Source organism: Grus americana, chromosome 12 (genome assembly GCF_028858705.1).
Source record: "Grus americana isolate bGruAme1 chromosome 12, bGruAme1.mat, whole genome shotgun sequence".
NCBI lineage: Eukaryota > Metazoa > Chordata > Aves > Gruiformes > Gruidae > Grus > Grus americana.
The window spans coordinates 21,659,168-21,679,754 of record NC_072863.1 but is presented as its reverse complement, the minus strand read 5'-3'; the positions used below and the strand labels follow the sequence as shown (position 1 = coordinate 21,679,754).

The 20,587-nt window shown below is 40.9% G+C and overlaps 1 protein-coding gene across 4 annotated transcripts in view; it reads right to left on the bottom strand.

Annotated features, from left to right (window-relative positions):
- LOC129211860 (ligand of Numb protein X 2-like) overlaps positions 1-20,497 on the bottom strand; it is a 32,859-nt gene extending 12,362 nt beyond the window's left edge. The window contains exons 1-5 of one of the 4 annotated variants that reach the window (XM_054839595.1): positions 20,290-20,497; positions 6,910-7,373; positions 4,113-4,339; positions 2,499-2,695; positions 798-1,166 (exon numbers count right to left, since the gene is read on the bottom strand). In XM_054839595.1, coding sequence (XP_054695570.1) covers positions 798-1,166; positions 2,499-2,695; positions 4,113-4,339; positions 6,910-7,310 — 1,194 coding nt within the window. In that variant the 5' untranslated portion in view covers positions 7,311-7,373; positions 20,290-20,497. Of the gene's footprint in view, positions 1-797; positions 1,167-2,498; positions 2,696-4,112; positions 4,340-6,444; positions 6,557-6,909; positions 7,374-20,049; positions 20,160-20,289 lie in introns of those variants that run through there. The other 3 variants (XM_054839596.1, XM_054839597.1, XM_054839598.1) reach the window with 3 other exon arrangements.
- Between the last annotated feature and the right edge of the window lie 90 nt (positions 20,498-20,587).

The window sequence follows — 20,587 nt, the reverse complement described above, 5'->3', positions numbered from 1 at the left end:
ATCATTTCCGGGATATAAACAGTATGTGATGAGATGTATTGTGTCAGGATCTTTAGATAAAAACAGAAGCTGGAGGTCACCGCCTAGGGAGATAAGGAATTTAAACTGATTGACATGATAGCTGCTGCACATGTAGCAATCCTTAACTCTTAACCAAAATTCCATGCCCACTCCTTTCACCAAAACATTCAGGAGTACATTCCTATTGCATGGGGCACGACCACCTCTCTTCTACTCATTTAGAATTTTAGAATGTTTTTAGTCTGAGGTGTCTCATGTTGTTGTCTAGAGTCCTTTCACAAAGACAGGTAAAATGGGGAGAAAGGGCTTCAAATCAGTCAAAAGGGTCCTATTCTGTGCTGCCAGCCTGTCACATCTCCTAGCAAACATCTGTAGTTTGACTGCTTGAAGCAAAAGCAGTTGACCTAATCTCTCCTTGCCTCTGCTGCATGCATCTGCAAAGTGCATCCGAATATTCACTCTGCAAGAAAGATGCCAAACACTACATCACAAAGGAGATTCAACTGCCTTAGCTGAACTAAAGTGCCATGAGCAACTGCCTTGCTTCAAACTTGTCAGAGATGACTCACAATGGATTCCCACTCTTCATGTTTATCTTCATTGAGAAGCAGCGCTTCCCACACATCCGCAGGGAAGTCACTTTCCCAAAGAGATATTTCAGGGAATGCAGTTTGCTCTAGTGTGTTCTGTTAGCCCTTGGGTCAGAACAGGAGCCCTGCCATCAACTCAGACAGCTACAGTCACTACCCATACAACATCACCATGTCATAAGTTACCTGGATTATCTGTGCAGCAGCCTCAGGTGTTCCTTGCCTCAAATCCTGGCCATTTATTGACAGGACTCTGTCATTCCGACTCAGCTTTCCATTTTTGGCTGCCAAACCTCCCTCTAACAGATCTAGAATAAAAATCCCTGCCTCATCTGTCTTCCTGATCAGTTTGATTCCCAAGGGTTCAGATCGGTCTCTTTTTATCAAGGTAACGTGGATCACTTCCCGATTTGTAGCAGATGTGGAATCCTGCTGTGCAGTCTTATTGGAAAAACCCTTCTCCTGCAGGACCATGAGGTGGAGAACAGGACCTGGGTGGCGCAGGAAGGAGACAGCTTGGCAGTGAGTCACACTGCTGATGTTGACGCCATTCACCTAGAAAGACAAACAAACCAGAGTCACTAATCAGAATCTACATAATTTAGGCACTGTCCGCAGTGCGGAACATCACAAAGTTGGAGACAGGATGTACAACTCCCTATGCAATGCCGTGACAGAAGCAGATGCACATTAGAGAGCTGAATTTTGTAAAAAAGAATGCAGAAGAAAGCAGATGAAATTAGACCATAATTGATGGTGAATAGCTGAGGACAGGGACAAGACAGGACAACTCACATAGCTAACAAATCTGAAACTGCAAAATATTAAATCATTACATCCATCCCACGGCAATGCAGAACTGATTTCCCTTAACTTCCAGCATTCAATACACACTTGGAGAAGACGACTCAAAATGGAGATTACCCATCCTTACTTCTCAGTTGAGTGGTCCATAGTCTACAAGCTTCTGGAATCATCGGTCTAATCATCTTTCTACCAAGGTAACTCTGAGAAGCTGCTTTTTGCTTTGTCTGTTGTCACATAAGACTACGTGCAGTCTTCCTTTTAGGATGTTAATAGGGCTACTAAGTGTGGGGACCTGCCCTGTTTACATCCAAGTCAAGACTGGGACGTACAATTTAACTGGATAAAACAGAAGTTACTCTATGGTCTATCTAAGAACCCAACTTGGAGACTGTATCAGCCACTTGTGCATGTGGTACTGCCAGTCCTTACTGAAGTCCACAGTCCAACAGGATAATTAGTTCTTTATGGCTTGTCAAATGATTGGGCAGCCATAGCCGGGAGGTGCTAACAGTTCTTGCTGTACGTAGGCTTCACTGCCATCTACAAGCTTCTGTCACCTTGATTAGCCCACTGCAGTGCAGAGTGATTCATCTAGAAACTAAACCTGGTCGTGGATCAGCATGGGATGAGGCTGGTGCTCTTTATTACTCACATTGCATATCTGATGCTTACTTCAAGTCATAAGGTCTTAAACTTTGGACCTGCCCATTGAGAATATGCAGCTTAAGCAACATAGTAGAGCAAGCAATTATAAGACTTCCTAAGTAGAGTGGAGTCCTTTGGAGAGAAATGGTGGTGCTGGGCGAAGTTTATCAGATAGGAATCTTTTTACTTTATCCAAAATGGTCTAAATTTCAAAAAGCTATCAAATGTGCAAGGCAAATATGAGTATGACTGGAAGGAACCTCAAGTCTGCTTCTCAGCCCCAGCAGATAAACAACGCTACTGACATACAAGTCTGCTCAGTGCTTTAAAACCCTCAGCTGTAGGGATTTCCCAGTTTTTCTAGGCAACTCTCCTCCACCAGCCCTCATCTCAAGTCAAGAGAAGCAATGGAACCACCAGTGAGGTTTTACATACCTCAAGAATATGGTCCCCAGGTGCTATTCTTCCATCTGCAGCAATGACAGAATCCTGCAAGACTTCCTGAACAACAATGTTTCCTAGTGGTGTGTCTTTACCCCCAACTATCCTCATTCCCAGCTCTTCCTCTGGGTCTTCTCGGTGAATTTCAATTGTGTTCGTTTCAGCCACAAGGCTAGTTCTCTGAGGAAGGTCTGATTGTGGAAATTGAAGAGAAAAAAACAACACATTAATAGAATTTTCCTTCAGTTAGCAACACAAGATTTGTAACACTAGCAGGTTGTGTTCAAAGTAGCATCTGGAGGGAAAGCAGCTATCAGGAGAATAGGTCAGATTAAAAAACTTTAAGAGTCTCTGTTTCTTTGCAGTTTCTCCAGAATGTTTCCCATCTTCTCCTAGGTTAAGACAAATTTAAACTCTTTCATGATTAATTTCTTGAGTTTTATTAAAGGGCATTCAGTATGTTTCACTTACCATTTAGAGATTTATTTTTCTACTGTGACAGCTGGCCTACTAGAAGTGCACACATAACTAATGCCAGATTCCACAATGCCCATTAGAAAAGGGGACTACTGAGCTGTAATTATTGGTCTGCCATTGCAGTGACTTTACCACAGGCAGCTCACTGCAACTTCCCTCCTCTAATTTCCTTTCCTCCTCTTTTCCCATCCTGCCTGTAAAAGAGGAGTAATGTTTACCTATTTACAGCATACTGAAGACTAAGCAATGATGCTTAGAGACTTTGAAGACAAAAGTTGTTGTTAGCAAGTCATATTAAATCAACCGGCAAGGCAGCATCTAGGCAGGCCCAATGCTCTAATGAAGCCAAGCACACTGCCTGTGAGGGTGAAGTGCAGTTGTCACACAAGAGATGCAAAACTTGCCCCAAGTGTACTTAGGGAAAAAGCCAACAGAGAAGTAAACTGACCTGTGTATTAACTCTGCCACAGGCACAGCAGTTGTCAGCTCCAGTGCCTGCACACTTGGAATCAGAGACTAACTTTGAAACACTGAGATTTCCACGCTGCTGCCTTCTAACAGGGTGTTGAGACAAGTGGTTCTATACTTAAGTGGAGATGGTTACTTTTATCTGCAAGTGTTTCATAACTGGCTATTAATCCAAAAATTAAGTTATGCTATAAAAACACACTTGATGCACACCATTAGGGAGGTACTGACCACTCCAGGAAACTGACTGTATATTTAACAAGATTAAAAAGAAGCTGGAACATTTCCTAATTACTAATCATTTGGCTTCTGCAAGTGCTTTAAGCGTTCCATGTTTGCATTGACAGGGATTGCCTTTGTTTCTACAAAGAATACTGCAAATATTCACTGCAGTCTAACAGAGATCCTCCAAATTGTTTTGCACAGACAGTTTTGTGCTTGTGAGCAGATCCTGCCACACCTGATGCACATGAATGCATCTCCTTTCTGCTCAAGGACAAGCTGAGGAAAAAGATTACACTGATGGCTACTAATGGCTGCATAGCATTGAGGATACCTGAGAACGTTGGGGACACTTAAAAATTTTAATTGTCTGAGATAATTACCTTATTTTTATATTATAAAAAGTAATTACGTAATTATATTTCTGTATCAAACTCTCACCTTCTTCAGTCTCCTCAAAAGCTGGATTAACCAGTCCAGGCTCTGCAGTCCCTAGCGATACCACAGCAGCTGCAGAGCTTTCTGCCACCAGTGACGATCCTGCACTCGGTACCTCTGGATCCTTGGCTGTGTTTGTCTCCACCTTGGTAGGGGCATCCTCCTTCCCTTTTGAAATGGGATTCTTTTTCCGCTGTAGTTCAGATTTGTATTTCTTGAAACCAGGACACCTAGAGAGAGAGATTGTCAGTGACTCACAGAGGTATATGAAGAAGCATGTTCAAGATCTCATCAGCTGCAAATCTTGTATCACAGGTGCTAAAATTTATTCACATTTGACCTTGAGCTTCTACTTGTACTAGTATCAGATTAAGAGCAGGCTTGTTATTTTATTACTTTCAAAATTATTAAGCAAATTATTTTAAAAAGGAGAATGTAATTGGAATGGGAGTCTCCCTTGCTAAATATTTACCTGGCAGAGACTCCGTGAAGAAAACAATACCCTTAAAATATAAGCAAACACTTAGCTCAGACCATTTAGAGATGACTATGAACTGTATCTTTATGCAAAGAAAGTGGCTCAGGTTTCAAGCTCGGCCTTGAATTACGCTTTGTTTTTAACAAACCAGTAACATGCAAGAGCAGCAAGCTTGCTTTTTTTTTTTTCCCCTTTTCCCCTGAATGAGACCTGCCCTCAGACAGCACTCCACCTCCAGTCCACACAGGTGATGGCTCTACTTGAATAGGAGCAATTTAGAGGAGTTTATAATCGCACTGACTGCTCCCCACACAGAAGCTCAGGAAGTAATTCCACATTCAACAAAGTGTGCTCTGTATGCAGCTACACCACAGCCAGCCTATCTCAGCAAAGAAGTGTGAGAAAAAACAAACTCTTTTACCAAGAGTACTTAGAAAAAAAGGTGGCAAGCGAGAAGGGTGATGAATGCAAAAGCATCATTTTCAGAGACATGAGTAGCATTGGGTGTTTACCAGCGTCACTTTTCAAATTAAACTCAACTATTTACATTCTGGCTAAACAAGTCTCATCCCGGTATTACTTCCTCCGGGTTATTCCTAGTCATTTATTCTCCAAGTAGTAAGATGACCCTGAAACTTAAAGACAGAAATTGATTGATCCACTTGTGCACATGTCCCTGTTAAGATGTCAAGAAACAAACTCATTTTGCAAAGCGCAGAGAAATCCCCCAAGAAAACAAGTTGCTAGATGCTTCCTATTTCCTTAAGTCTCCTGCTATCAGTGAATCTCACTTAAAACTAAAAAACAGGAATACTCACTTCCTAGCGTAATTTTTTTTTTTCTCATTTTTTTCATTCGTCAGTCTAACTATGCTCACAGCAGAGGTGAAATAGCCTCCATTTTTATAACACATCCTCCCCGAGGAAAATACAAAGAACTGTGAAATGTATAAGAGAATGATACAGTTTCCAGACAGGTCTCTCTAACATAAATGTTTAAGGGTGCCTCCCTGCTGTGTTTAACGCCTGTGCCAAAGGGATTAACAAGTGACAGAAGTTTACTGATACCAAAGTAAATTTACAGAGCAGAGAGGAAGGCCCAGCCCTGCTATGGGCCGTGGCCCAGCTACACAACTGGGCAGCCCTGTCCCTGCAGCCTAAGCATTCAGCCCTGCCTGATAACAAGAAAGGAGTATAAAGAGTTAGTTCAAGAAAAAGGAGATTATAAGCTTTCACAGATCAAGGGAAAGAAGCACACAAGCATCTTCCATCACTTCTCCTGGCTCTAACACAAGCTCTCAGCTCGCGGGTACCAAAGACAAGCAAGAACCACAAGGCTACGTCCTCAACTGGAACTGCAAAGGTCCCCTAAGTGTAACTGATCTCTGATTGACCTATTATTAAAATAGGTCATTGCCACAAAAAGCTACAGGGTAGCTGAAGGGAAACAAGCCTGTTGCATTTCTCACTGCCCACTGACAAAATACACACTGCCAATGAAGGTCTGCGTCCACCTGCACTAGAACTTGTACTTAGCTCCCTTTCCTGCAATCATTAACTAGAACACTTGTTCCTACCAGGTGCCATGGCAAGAGACAAAGTCACCTGCACTTCTTTTAAAGCTACAATATTCTGCCTGCCACCAGCTCAACCAGCAGTGGAAGCATCAAAACACATCTCTGCTGATGAACGCAAGGAAAAAAAAAGTCTCCCTTCCTCTGAACAAGGGGGGAAAAAAGAAGAAAAAAAATAGTATTTTTTATTTGCTTCTCTTTCTCAGCAAAAGAATGAGAGAAGATAATGGAATTATAAGTAGGTGATTCAGCAACTGCATAATGTGCAGCTTGGAGGGACTTACATTATTTGGATCAAAGACTTATGTATTGCACATCTTAATTGGACCAATTAAACTGGCAACACTGCACGATCCCTTGCTTCCAGAGTGTTGACTTTGTGCCTGTCTTTCTTCTCTGCACAAGTGAAACAAGAATAAGCATGTTTGTAATAATTTTCAGTCAGGTGCCCCAGATCAGGACACTAATTTATATACATTTGATAGTTTTTGTGTCTACAGACAACTTGCATGCAAGCAGGCAAGCACCTTACCCTTCGCCTCTGTAGCACATGTGAGCTGGCCTCCCTAATGCACACACGCACAATTACGCTGTCTTCACCCACCCACCTTTCTGGCCTCACCCACTGTCATCTCTGGTGTCCCATCTTGTCCCAGTTTAAGAGTTGTTCTGAGAATGGATCTTTCTGGTCAGAAGCACAACAGACAGATGGCATTATACAAGGAGCAATAATGTAAACAGGAACGCACCTGTTCTGCAGATGAGCTTCTAGTTCACACCGCTGCATTGTCTGCTGACACTCTGCCTTGAAAGGACAGAAGACAATCAGCTTATCCAACAGGTTTCGTACTAGAAGGCTGGACTTGTGGCACTGCTGGAAAGAGAGCTTTTTCCGATCCATAGGACAAAAGTTATACTCCTGCATGAAGTTTTCTAGGCACTTGAAACAATATGTATGTCCACAGGGGGTGTCCATAGGTTGGAGCAGGGGCTGAAGGCATATATGGCAGATGAGTTCATCATCCACTTCATCCTGGAAGTTGTAGAGATGGTTGTCCAGCAAGAGGTGGAACTGACCACATTCACAGCAGAGTTCACTAACTTGGGACATGTGTTCTTCTGCTACGGGATCAGCCATGACAGCCAGCATCAGGCACTCTTGGCCCAGCAGCAAGGAAACTTGTCACGCAATAGCTGTCTTGATAGAGGACCTCTAATGAAAGGGAGAGAAAGAGAGAATTCCAGCCATCTACTCTGGATCTAGCCAATTAAAAATTAAACTGTATTCCAGCTTTAAGTTCCCCCCAGTATCTTCACCCCTACCTACCCCCCTTGGAGTTCTTTCTTCCAGAGTGACTCTGTGAATGATCAGCCCAGGGATCAGAGAACGCAAGGACCTCATTCAACAAAACATTTCAGCACATGGATAAACTGAATTTTAAATTACTTTACGCACACCAGTGACACAGACTAGGTAAACCTCTGCCAAACGTATGAACGAGAAAAGCTGAGAAAAATGCTACATGTTCTTGAGGGAGAACAACGCAGAGAGGGAAGGGAAAGAAAGGATAACCAAGATAGTGATTTTTAAACTGAATTTTTTTCTCTGGCTTTCCAGATTATACCAAATATTTTAAAGATATGTATGGTGAAAAATCAGTTTGGGGAATTCTAGTAATTTGGAATTTGGGGGGGGGTTTTGTTTGTTTGGGGTTTTTTGGGTTTTGGTTTATTGGGTTTTTTTTTGGGGGGAGGGTGAGGAAAAGAAGAGGAAGAAATTTCAAAAGAAACTTAAATCTAAACCACATTTCCTTCCTTTTAAGCCCACTCCCTTCAAAAAAGTTCATTTGAACAAACAGTGCATTGTTCCCCACTCATCCATGCCTAAGTTCACCCATGGAAACAAATTTCCTATAAAAAGACTAAAGCTTCCTAAGTGGAAAAAACATAAAGAATTGTCCACATCACAGTTCATTGTAACGTTACAGAAAGGCTTGAGCTTCAGCTTCTTACAGTTAGGGAGAATAAGATAAGGGGCAAATGGAGTTCTTTATAGCTGCTGCTCTACTGATTTGAATAGAGATGTCTCCAGTCACATCCATTTTGAATCTTGCCTATTGTAATTAAATATAAAATTCACTTGAGTTTGCTACGGGCACAAAGACTACTGCAGGAAGGATTTTTTTAACCTGGCAGTTATTTTAATGAAGTAGGAAATGTGGTACTAGATGAAGCTAACACTCTGCATTGCACAGTGGGAGGTTTTGTTGTTGTGGTGGTGACGGTTTTTTTGGGAGTCTGTGTAAAAAAATCCCAGAGTCTTTTAAAACAAAAAAAAATAAAAAAAAATTGCAGAACTGTGATGAAATGGAAAATTTCTGAAAGACGACATGGAAAATATCTGAAAACAATTGCTTTATCTGGAACAGGAAAGAGCCTAAGCAAGAGTGAATACTGGTCTGCACCAGTGCCTGGAGGACATGGCTGGCACATAGCAGCAACTTTGGAGGAGGGTAGGCAAGAACAATAAGATAGCAAGAACGGCAAGAAAAAATTAGTCATGGGTTTCTAATAAAAATCATACATCACTCCAATTAATTGTCAAGCATAAGTCAGCTATTTAATTAAAGGGATAACGTATCACCAACAGAATCAAGCCATTTAACAGGCGAATTTTTACTTAGCTATAGAAACTTGTTCACTTCAAAAGATTAAAACGTTATTGTCACGGTTCCAGGTGGGTACAGGGCATGAGTTGTTTGCTTCTCCTCCTGCTGCTGTGGTGCCAGAAAGCATCTTCCCCTTGAGGAAAGCACTTAGGCTGGATGTACATACCTACCTCTACTGTTTGCATTTACTCCTTAACTCTTGCACGACTGACTGTGCTCCCCAAAAGAGAAAGCACAGTTCACAGACATCACACAAGCAAATCAAAGCAGACATATCCATGCCCTGCACTCTTAGAAATACCCCTTTGGTACTTACCTCCACCTGAAACAGGCATCCCTACTGTTTGCCTTACAAAAAGTCTTCATTGAATCTTGAATTGTCTTACAAACATTTCAACATCAGACAGTCACTTGATGTCACCTACCAATTCTAATCAATCAGCTCAGCACCAGCAGTTAATGAAACAACAAGCTTCCAAGGCAAACATCTACCAATAAGAAATACTTGTGCTTCGGGTTGTAGTATTTGCATAAAACTTTGGCAGGTGATTAAACAAATCTACTTTCTCAGCAAAAAAACCCCAAACCCAACACACAGTAATTTTGCTGATAAACTACTTTTATATGGGTTTTTTTCAGATTATTTACCAAATTGATTCTCTGCACTCTGTGTTTAAAGGTTATACAAGATGAACCCCATTTATGAGTAATTTCAAAACTCATGGAAGGTACAAGCATCACCCACAATCTTGCTGCTTTTTTCTTCCCTGTGACTCTAAGCTGTTCTGCCCTTTCACTTCTAGATCCTCGAAAACAAGGGGTGAAGATTTCATTCAAAAGTGCCAAGGTAAATTTTACTTTTACACCGCTGTCCTTTCAATAAAGGAGACACTCCTGCAGACACCAGGGAATCTAAGCCTGACACCTCCGTGATGAAACCCAGCCCACACCCTTCGGCAAGGCAGGAGTTAGTGAGCAGCACAGGGAGGACAGCAGGCTCAAACAAGCCTGCCACTTGTTCAGTGATTCAGTCAGAAAGCAGATGTTCTGTAAGAGGAAAATTGCTAACGTCTTATTCAGCAAAGATGACTACTTCAGCTCAACAAGATGGATTTTAAGTGTCTACAAAATGCACTGTTTCAACACAACAGGAATGGTTCCCCTCAGCTTAAATAGACCCGTTTCAAGAGAGTCTGTCTAGAGTCCCCAGGATTCTGGCTTTGGAGATGAAGTTTGATACATATTCAATCTTTTGCAGTTTCCATCAAATTTCAGTTACTCGTTCTAACCTCTGAAGTCCAGACCAGCCCCAAACAACCCCCTTTGTTCCTGTGTTGCTCTTCATTATACCATTCCCCCTCTCCAGCTTCCTTCCAATAATGCCACCTTGAGCAGCACATTCCCTGCTCCTGCCTTCCTCCATAGTACTGGGAGCTCTCCCTAAGGCCTCACACGTGTTGTAGCTTACACACAATGCACATAATATGAAGGAATCATAAAATAAGGATCTAGCTTGGTCCCAAGTTACTATTTATTGACTACATGAAAACGTTAAAGCCTGATTATAGATATGTTGCTGCTCTAATGGACTCCGGTGTTCTAAAAGTATAATGCAAGTAATGCCTCTGGAATCTGAATTATTTAGAAAGTAATACAGTCCATTCCTATACATGACAAAGAATTGAAAGAAATAAACCGGCAGAAATCTCTTTATATTTCCCCATTTCTTACCTTGTCTAGGCTAGAAAAAAAAGATTTCTTTTGGATCACCCTTATCTTTACTGTATTTAAAAAAAAAAAAACAAAACAAAAAAACAACCCCACCACACTATTTTTTTTTAAAGTAGGATTTCTTGTACTGTAACACTGACTCAAAGAATAGACGACTTTTTTTTTTTTTTTAAAGGAAGACTTATCAGGTTGTCTAATCTATTTCCCTGCCAAAGCAAGACTATTCCTGACAATATTAGCACATTGCCTATTCTTGTTTTAACTCTGCTAGGGCACCGAGCCTCAGATATACACCCCTCTGCACATCTACAGCACTGTTAATAGCTCTAGTAGGGAGTATGCCACGAACCACACCAAGCGAACCACTCAGCACCATTCCTGATGGACAAACTCTGTTCAGTTCTCCAAAACACCCTGGACTTGTAAACAGAACTGATTAATTACTTCTACAGTTTTGTTTGGGGTTTGTTTTTTTTTTTTAAATCCTTTTTGAAAAGCATAATTATCTAAGAAATCTTCCCAATGTCTTGCCTTCACTTGTGCTACAGTGACTGAAAAGGAACTGACACTGTGGTATCCAACTACCCCACGAGCAACATCCCTGCTTCCAATCTTACCATTTGAAGTCTCAGCATTTCCAAACACAACCCTTGCTCCTTGTTTTTAAGGCATTTCACTCTGCCGTGGTTAGTGTGGAACACAAATTCTGCCTGTCAGTTCATACAATTCCAGCATTTGATACAAGTCACTTTCAGTCATGAACATGTTTACCTTAATGACATCTCTTTGAGGAATAACGTTGTTGTTATTCCCATTTAAAGACTAAGAAACGACATCATGAGAGGCTAAAATACAGACCCACAGAGGCATCAGCTCATGGGAATTTAACACTTTAGTATGTTTCTGAATATGATCTCAAGTGACCTACCTAAGATGATGTGGGAAGCTCCTGGGGGAAAAAAAACCAAAACCCAACCCAACCAAAAGAAAAAAAAAAAAAAAAAGAAAATCAAGACTGTTTCTATTAACCAACCGATTTATAAAACCACAGATATGGTGACTGAGCCAGAGCACATTCCATATGGCAAAATAAAGAAACATGCAGCCAGTCTGCAGTAAGGACACAAAACGGAAGTGTAAAATTTTTCCTAACCAATCAGGATGACTAGAGGAATGTCTCATACTGCTTTAGTCAAAAAATAATTTTAAAAAAATCTCTCAAATAACTAGTTCTCAATATTAACCCCCCCACACTTGTACCATGGAAAATATTTTGGAAATACAATGGGTTTACGCTTTTATGCACCTGTAGGTTAGCACTTCTGTGATGATATAGACTGTGTTATTGAAAACCCCAATATAAAAGTTGGCTTTGAGATTGCAGGGCGCGTGCCCCACATATACTGCTGTGTAATAGTTCACTGCAATAATTATGCCAGTTATTATATTTATAAATACATTTCCCTGGAAGACTGGAAATGCAACATTCCAACTAAAGGCTAAACAATTAATTTTTTGGGGTGGACAAAACAAAGCTGGCACATTCTGGATTAAGATGACTGAGGGCACACACCAGCAGGCCACTAACCCAAAACCCATCTGCTTATATAAAAGCAAGTTCAAGATGGATTCTAATGGAGCAAACCCAGTGCTCTAGCAATAAACCATTGGAAAAATTGGCAGAACTTTTGCTAAACTTTCTTCACACAGTTTTCACTCAGTTAAGAAGTTTTGTGTTTCACAGAATGGCAATTTTTTTTTTCATTCCAGAGACAGAGAGAAGTACATTGTGAAAGTGTTCTGTAACAGGGTTTTTTTGCTCAATTTCATTGCTACTTTGAATGAGGATTTCACGTACTTGAAATGGGACAGGTTTTATATGAAATGCCCTGCTGTCCTGACTGAACAGTTCCAGTGTGCTGCCACAGTGTTTCACAACCACAAGTAATCTGTCCTTAGTTTACAGCAGTGGCACAGAAAATAGTGTGGAAATACCAGAGAATTGTCATAAGCAATACTTAAAGCAGCTCAGCTGTTACAAAAACCACAGTACCAAACCCAAGAACAGTTTCAAGTGGTGATAAAATGCCCTATTAGCTTTATTGTTTTCTGATACTGCTAAAGATCAGGTCACTGAATGTAAAAATAGGAAGTCAAAGCTTCTGTAAGTGGTACATTTATACAGCTAAATAAGAAGCAACCCTTTCACTAGTTAACCTTGCCTTCAAGTCAAAGGGTTTTTAATAAGTCACCTCCAAGAGTAACTGCTCAGCACATATATGAACACTTTGATTGAGAAACCCTAAATCAAAGCTGCTTTACTGTACTCAGTATAAAGGAAGATCAACAATTTAAAAAGTTTTTATTATCTCCATTATTTATGCCCATTTTTTAACCATAAATTTGAAAATAATTTGTATTCTAACTCCCTGGTGTTTCTGTGCTCATTGGACAGTTTTGTATTTAACCTGCTTCAGCTTCTGGGCAAGTATCTGTTTTGTCAACCAGAAAACAGAAAACCAATTGTATTTTCATTAATTAGAATCATTATCCTGTTAGACTAAAAAAAGACTTTTTATTCCAGGAAACCCTATTCTGAGAGACATGCTAAAAGGCTTGGTTGACTAAAGCAAGACTATCCCAAGGAGTTTTCTCCTGAGCAACTTCTGCAATATCAGCTCTCTAGCATGGTACATAGATTTCCATTCTTAACATAACACATTTCAAGATAGATTTTTTTTTAATTGTTTTGTTAGTATATTTGAAAGTTCAACATAAGAAAAGATCTCTTAGCTTTGTGTTACTTATTTTAGAAAGCTTACTAGCAATCAACAGCTTAAACTGCAAACATGCACCTAATTTTAGGAGGAAGGAAAGCTGACATGAAAAATTAAGAATTTGGCACTTTTAATTAATTTCTCTTGTTACCATATGCTCGTAACATTTGCTTCTCAGCTCAGTTAACAATATCACAGAACAGTAACTGTCTCACCAGGGACCTGGTATGCTGAAGTAGCAGGACTGCACAAATGTAATTTCAACAATTATTCCAAATTCTTTCTACAGAGCAGGAGATTCTGATGTTATCGTTCAATTAATATTATCTGGGCAACAAGAACCAATACATTTCCTCTCTCTTCCCTTCTTTTTAAGGAATTAAGCAGTGGTGTAAAACGTTTTCCACCTACACCTTTCTTCCAAGGGGATTAAACAGTGACTATTTTAACATACTGCTCTGAAAAATGGATAAATTAAATGCCATCAAATAGAAGCGAAGTGCTGCAGAAAAAGCCATTTTATGTATATTTCTTCCTGCTTTCTCACCTTTGCTAGATGCTTCCACTATATCCACCATCCTTTCTATGCCTTGTTTTCCACGCAAACTGGCAAGTTGCTTGTTTTATGCTTGCAGGAATTCTTCTGTTGTATCACTCAAATTTGCTACGTTGCAGAATTTGACCCAAAGACTCCTATGAGAATTCAACCACTGGCAGCATGTGTGGATTTTCTTTGCATTTTTTTTTATTTTTTTCTATTGTGTCTAATCATCTCTCTCTAGGAAATCAAATACCCCTACCTCCACCCTCACCTCACCTACATTTTTAATTTGGCAGCTATCTGCAATTCCATCCCTAAAAAATCAGTTTGATGTTTGTGGGAGAAGTTTTCTCTAGACAAAGAAAGAAGGAATCCAATGCTATAATTTAAGGATAAAGGACCTAATCTGTAATTAATAACCAAAGCTTCTCTTGCAATTAAAGCAAAAAGCCCAAAACCAAAAGAAAGCAGGATTAGGAGATTTGATGTTAAGATGTAGGTTCATCTAAATATCTGGTAGCACACTTATTTCCAAAGAGTTGGGTTTGCTTTTGAGGACAGGAGGTAAAGATCATGTGTCTATTGGCTATACACGAATACCAGATGTTCCTACCACATCACTGTGTGTCCACCTGTAAATTCCTTGTCTATAGAAAAACAATATCACTGTGGTTTACAGAATCTGAAATAAGCACATAATGTGCAGTGGCTTGTCTTGAGTATAAGCCTTCGTAACTAGCCAGTCCTGATAGCTATTACTCTTGCAGCCTGACGAAAGAAAACCTGTACATCATTGTCCGTTTGTGATCTGGGTGTCGTATTTGTAACATAGGTCAGAAAAGAGCAGATGCTTTCTTATCACAGAATTTCTGAAACATACAAGGGAAGAAGCAGACTGTGCATTATATAATGGTATGTTTTTAAAAGTCACTGTTTGAATATCCTTACCAAGGCAGTCATCACCATATATATTTAAAAGCAATGTGAGAAGAGGGGAGAAGAAGAGAGAAACTGTTGCTTTTGGTGTACACATGGTATTTCTAAAGCTCTAAGACTTGCCCATCTTGTGAGAAAGTCCTACAAAGCTTTAATCTCTATCACACTCTATCAAGTGTTACTTTAAAATTGAATAAAAATAATTTCAGTTTAAAGAAACTAATCTTGGCAACCTGAGAATAATCTAATGAAATCATTTGTTTTCTAGGTTAGTTTAAAAAAAAAAAAAAAAAAAAAAAACCAAACCCAACCAACCCAAAACAAACAGTACTTTTGCAAATATTGTTTTCTACATAACTTTACCATAAGCGATCCAGCAGCATGAAAGCAGAGTTTTGCACCTGGTGAGGAAATATTTCTTATCAACATATAGATATTTCTGATGTTAACAACTGTAACTATCAGATTAGGGCTTTACTGAAGGATAAAGTAGCACAGAACTTCATTAACCACACCAAGTCAAATTTTGGTCTCAGTTACACTAGCACTTTTTTTTTTTTTTTTATGGTGCTCTGTTTGAAGTTAAAGAGTTTGGCACAATCTATGACAGCATCCCTTTATATCAACAGGCACTTGGAATCTAAACTCTGCAAAGTAAAATCAATGATCAGCAAGAAACATGCAGCATGGCTGAGAGTGCTGTTCTAGAGGGACCATAGAGCTTCCCCCAGTCCTGGCTCTTTTTTCTCAAGGGCTCTGGACTGCCCCAGCCTGTGCTTGATGCCATCAGCAACAGCAGGGCGTATCACCCTGCTCAGCATACAATGCCCCAGACTTCCTTTCACAGGATAAGAGGGCATTTTATCAAAACCAGTGCAAAATACTTTCTAGCCCAAACTTGTTCCCACTAACAAAAAAAGCTGAATTAAAATATAATTAAGTCTGTAATTCCCCTTTACATCCCACCTTACCATCAGATCATGGTAAAGGGGAAAGAAAGATAACAAGTTTTCTTCATTTAAACTAGAAAAAACCCAACACCTAATTCCCTAGACCACATCTTCTCAAACTGCAGTTCCTCAGGGTGGCGTGCAGATAAGTTTGAAGTTAGCTTAAATTCCCGCCAGTGCCTGTGGCCAGGCAGAGCTGCTGCAACCAGTAGCTGAAATGCCCTTCACCACAGATGGCAGCTCATAAGTAAATAAGTACTATAGTAGAAGTTAAAAAAAAAAAATCAAATCTGGATTAAGAATTACATTCCCCTAGAGATTTACAGAACAGTATTTTGGCTCATTTTTAAAAGATTTGAGACACTTTCTGCTGCTTAGGACATCTGTATTTCAGGTTCATGAGCTTAAGTACAGTTGCACATGTAATTTAAGATGTCTTTTCATCATACAATTTCTCCTAGTGTATCTTGTTCACTTTAGACTTAAAACAAACAGCCCTCACAGCTAGGGGGAAACAAAACTGCAAGAGCCATTTTTTATTTGGTTGGGGGGTTTTGTTTGTTTGTTTTGTTGGGGTTTTTTTCCAAATCTTATCCTGATTTAAAGCTGTATCCAAACTGGTATCAGAAACAGATCTTTAAGAAACTTTGTTATCTTACCTTATTGGGCACATATTTACAGTATACGTAAATTGATAATTATGTTGTATTTTCCCTTGTTCTAAAAATAATTTTAAAATGGGCATGGCTGTCTCACCAGTTAATAGAGCTGGAACAACAGACCAAAGTCCTTCCACTATCCACAAATCTATGTAGCAAACACATTCTTCCTTAGCCACCCGTGAATGACCTGAAGTCCTGGTACAGGTAGGAAAAGTGAGGCAATCTCTTTGTTCAGTTTTCAGCCTGTTGAGATTAGTAGTAAAGTAGCCAAGTAGCCCCAGGTGTTAACTTCACAAGAACTTTTTTTTTAATCCTAACTACAAAAAGACCCAGAAGACCCATTATGTTTATTTTTATGTATCCTACTTGAAATAATCATATGGCAATTTTTGTTCACTACCAGTTGAGATCATGTAAAAGAGGATATCCTCAGATCTAAGGTTCCCAGGGCAGGGACCGATTTATTTATTTATTTACTATTTAGAGACCGGCAGTAGCACTTACAAGGTGAGAAGACTTTATCTGTTATTTATTAGTCATGGGGTGGGAGGTTAATAAGTCTGAGAACTTTACAAATAGGGCTGATCATGATTTACTGGACTTTCAACAACTGCAACACAACTGATGTTACAGGTGAGCCCCTTAAACTCTCCGAGGAGTAGGTCAAGTTTTATCTCAACCCCTTTTTAACTGTCAGAAAATCAGCTTTTAAAGAGAGAGTCTGCTGCAGCTGTTTACAAAACTTGCATGAGTTAAAGCCCAGGCAAAGAGCAGACAAAGCTAGACAACGTATTTTTTTAAATACATAATCATTTCCAGTACTTCCCTTCCAGAATGTTCCAAATAGGGAACACAACAGCCTTCAAACAAAATTTGCAGAGACCCTCTAAACTCAGGGCACCTATATATATATATATAAAAAAAACCCAGTCTTCGCCTATAAGCTGCTGATTGTCTCTCCAAATTCCTCCAGCTTTATTCCATTTCCCTCCTTCCAGCCTTGAGTGCTTTTTCCTGGGCCAGCATAGTAATACCTACAACTCGTGTTTGTCTAAATCCCCTCTAACAATTCAGATGGTTCATGAGGTACTGGCTTGTGCGCAATTTCTTATCCAAAGTATCAAAAAAAATTGCCAGATATTTTCATATTTTCAAACTCAGTTCATGTCAAGAAATTTCTAAGCCAGGAGGAACATTTTATGTGTTATAAATCAGGGAAGATAAACTGATGAGGGACTGTCAAATACAATTCCTAACAACTGTATGAACAGCACCACTCAAGTAAGCTGAGAAGGAAAAGCCAAACAAGAGGGTTTTGTATTAAACCAGCAAAACATACTCAGGCCTGTGAGTAAGACAACAGCTGCAACTACTCTGGCAAGATATACACAATCAGAATTAAATGATGCAGCTTAATTTTCAAAGTGAAATCAATATAGCAGTTGCAGCAGGATTTTTTTTTTTTTAATGCAGAAAAGAAATATATGGCAATGCACAAGGAAGAGCAACAAAATACAGCAGTGAATGTGAATGACATTTTATTCTGCAGTTATATTTATTCTTTTAAGTTTATTCTTGTTCTACTATGAAGTTTAAGACTCTACAATCTCATAAATGTGTAAATTCATCTATTAACCATACTTAGGGAAGTACAGCACTACCATGGTTTATGAAACCATTAATTACAATTTCTAATTGAAGTTATTGGAATCGCCATTCAGGTAGTACTAATGTCACCCAGAATAAACCTCAACCTGTTTCATCAGGTATCTTTGAACTTCATGGGGATTTTTGGAGGTCATTTAGCTGCCAGGTCCTTTCTGGACCCATTTCTTCCATGTTTTACGGCTCTCATTCCCCAGGCCATATGGTTGAGTTTGTTTCTTAACTCTTGCTCGCTTCCCTCACTATTCATTTGGTTAGAAACTTTAAAATAAACTTGTCTTTCAACAGACAAGGTTCTTTTTTGCTGCACACCACAGGTCCCTCTCTCCATTTCATTGGGGTTTTATGCTAGGGCATCTCCGTTATTTAAATGAGTTACATATGCATCGAGCTTGCATACTAGAGCAGACACATAAATAAGGTGAATGAAGGTGTGAATTTACAGCACAACTGAGTTTTCCAACAGCTAGCAAACCCCATAAAAGGTTGGCCTCCTGTTTATCATTCCTCTGCTCCATCCTCAGCCATATGACCCCTTTGTTTTTCCCTGCACAAGCACTGGTTGCTGTTCTGACTTTATGATCCAGTTCAGGGATCAAATCCATTTGGGGTGGGAATAAATATTACCACTGCCTTAGCCCCTTTCAGCAGCAGACACACTACATCTGCTTAGTTACATTGTAAAAGAAGAGTTTGAGTGTGTAACTTAAGAGAAAGAAGTTTTGTTTTGAAGGAGCCATGTGCACAATCTGCTTTCTCTTTGCTGGAGATCTGCCAAAAGAGCTCTGGCCTTCAAGCATCAAGGACAAACGTCAGCGCCGTCCCTCAAAGGCACAGCACACAACTGGCATTGCTGTGGGAGGATAACTACAGTTCTTTATGCTGCGCCACCCAAACCTTGGGCTGCTCTGGAGTCTCCAGAGGCTAAAGGCTTGGAGTAGACAACTCTGGGGCTGTGTGACAGTGACAGAAACTTCCCCAGGCTGCCTATTATCTCCATAGGATTTGTACGCTGTGACCCTGCCCCGACATACCCTTTGCACAGCAGAGATGTCCCCTAACGCTTATTATGTGCACTTGAGCTTGAGTAGGGTTTCCTATGGAACCTTTATATAGTACTGGTCCTTTCACTTTGGCTGAAAAACTGGAGCAGAAAATGAAAATATGACCCTTTTTGGTTTGGTAAGCAACAGGGAAATACTCATTTTGCTTTCCTTACTTTACCAAGGTAAAGTAGGACCCCAAAATAATAGCCCAAGGAATTGAAAGTGTCCTTTCGAGCACAGCTTAAGGCAAACTAAGCCTGCACTGCCACCGAAAGGGACAGTCCCGCTCTCTGCCACCTCCTATGCTGGCATCAGCTGGCTGCTGCCTGTTCTCTTCGTTTTCAATCAGATAATGAGGCTAATGTCAGAAACAGAGAGATGTCAAGTGCACACAGCCAAGCAGCAAGGCAGAGTGGGATTGTCCCTTTAGCAGCACACAGCCTCACCCCCCCCTTTAAACTCCTCATGAAAAACTTGTGAAATAAAATAAAAGCATTCCAGTTACACAGTATCCCTTAAACATTTCTTTCCAAGCCTCTTACAACCCCCCTCCAGAACATTACCTCATATTTAACATCACCTGTACTTCTTACCTTTAAGGCATTTCAAAAACATCCATATGTCACGTTGCTCTCCTTTGCCTGCTATCTCAACTTCTATTTATAGGCTTTTTCTGCATTAATTACCAGCCCAACACCAAAAACTTGCAAACTTACTACTTCTCCATCTCCTAGCAAAGAAATTTTGCCCTACAGCCTCCCTCTGACCCTTGCAAGCGGCCAAAATGCCAAGTTTGGGGTGTCCTGCACAGGCCCAAGTACTGCCTGTCGCCAAGCCCAACCTCTGAAGAGTTAAGCGCTTGGGGCAGACAGTGAGCCTTCACCTGCACTGCCCAACCGCAGTCGTACTTACCGCCTGTGTAAGGATAAAAGACCTACGTTTGCTCTCCAGCCTCGCTCGGTCGTGGCTGAGAAACCCCCAGCTGAGAGAACTGGATGCCGGGGCAGGAGCTGCCGCCCTCAGCCGCTTCCACAGCTGATCCGCGACCCCCCCGCCCGCCACAGCCTCCCGCCCCTCAGCCCGGCAGCGGACGCCTCAACCGCAGCGGGAACCCCGCGCCCCTCACGCACACCCCCCTCCCCAACTCCTCACCTGTAGGCGCCGGGAGCGGGAAGTGAGTTCACTCACCCCCGGGAAGGGGAGGGAGGAGGCGAGGGAAACCCGGCGCCAACTCGGCCTGCCACAGCGGCAAATACGCGGCTCCTCCACCAAGTTTCCGGGCGGGGAAGAAAGTCGAAACCTACGTGAGAGGAGGAGGCAGCGCAGCCGCCCAGGTGTCGCTCGCTCGCTCGCTCGCCCGCCCGCCCGGCACGACTCAGCCCTGCCCTGCCCTCCCCTCCCCTCACGGCCGCCGCGCTCCCCTCCTCCTCCTCCTCCTCGGGCCGGCCCA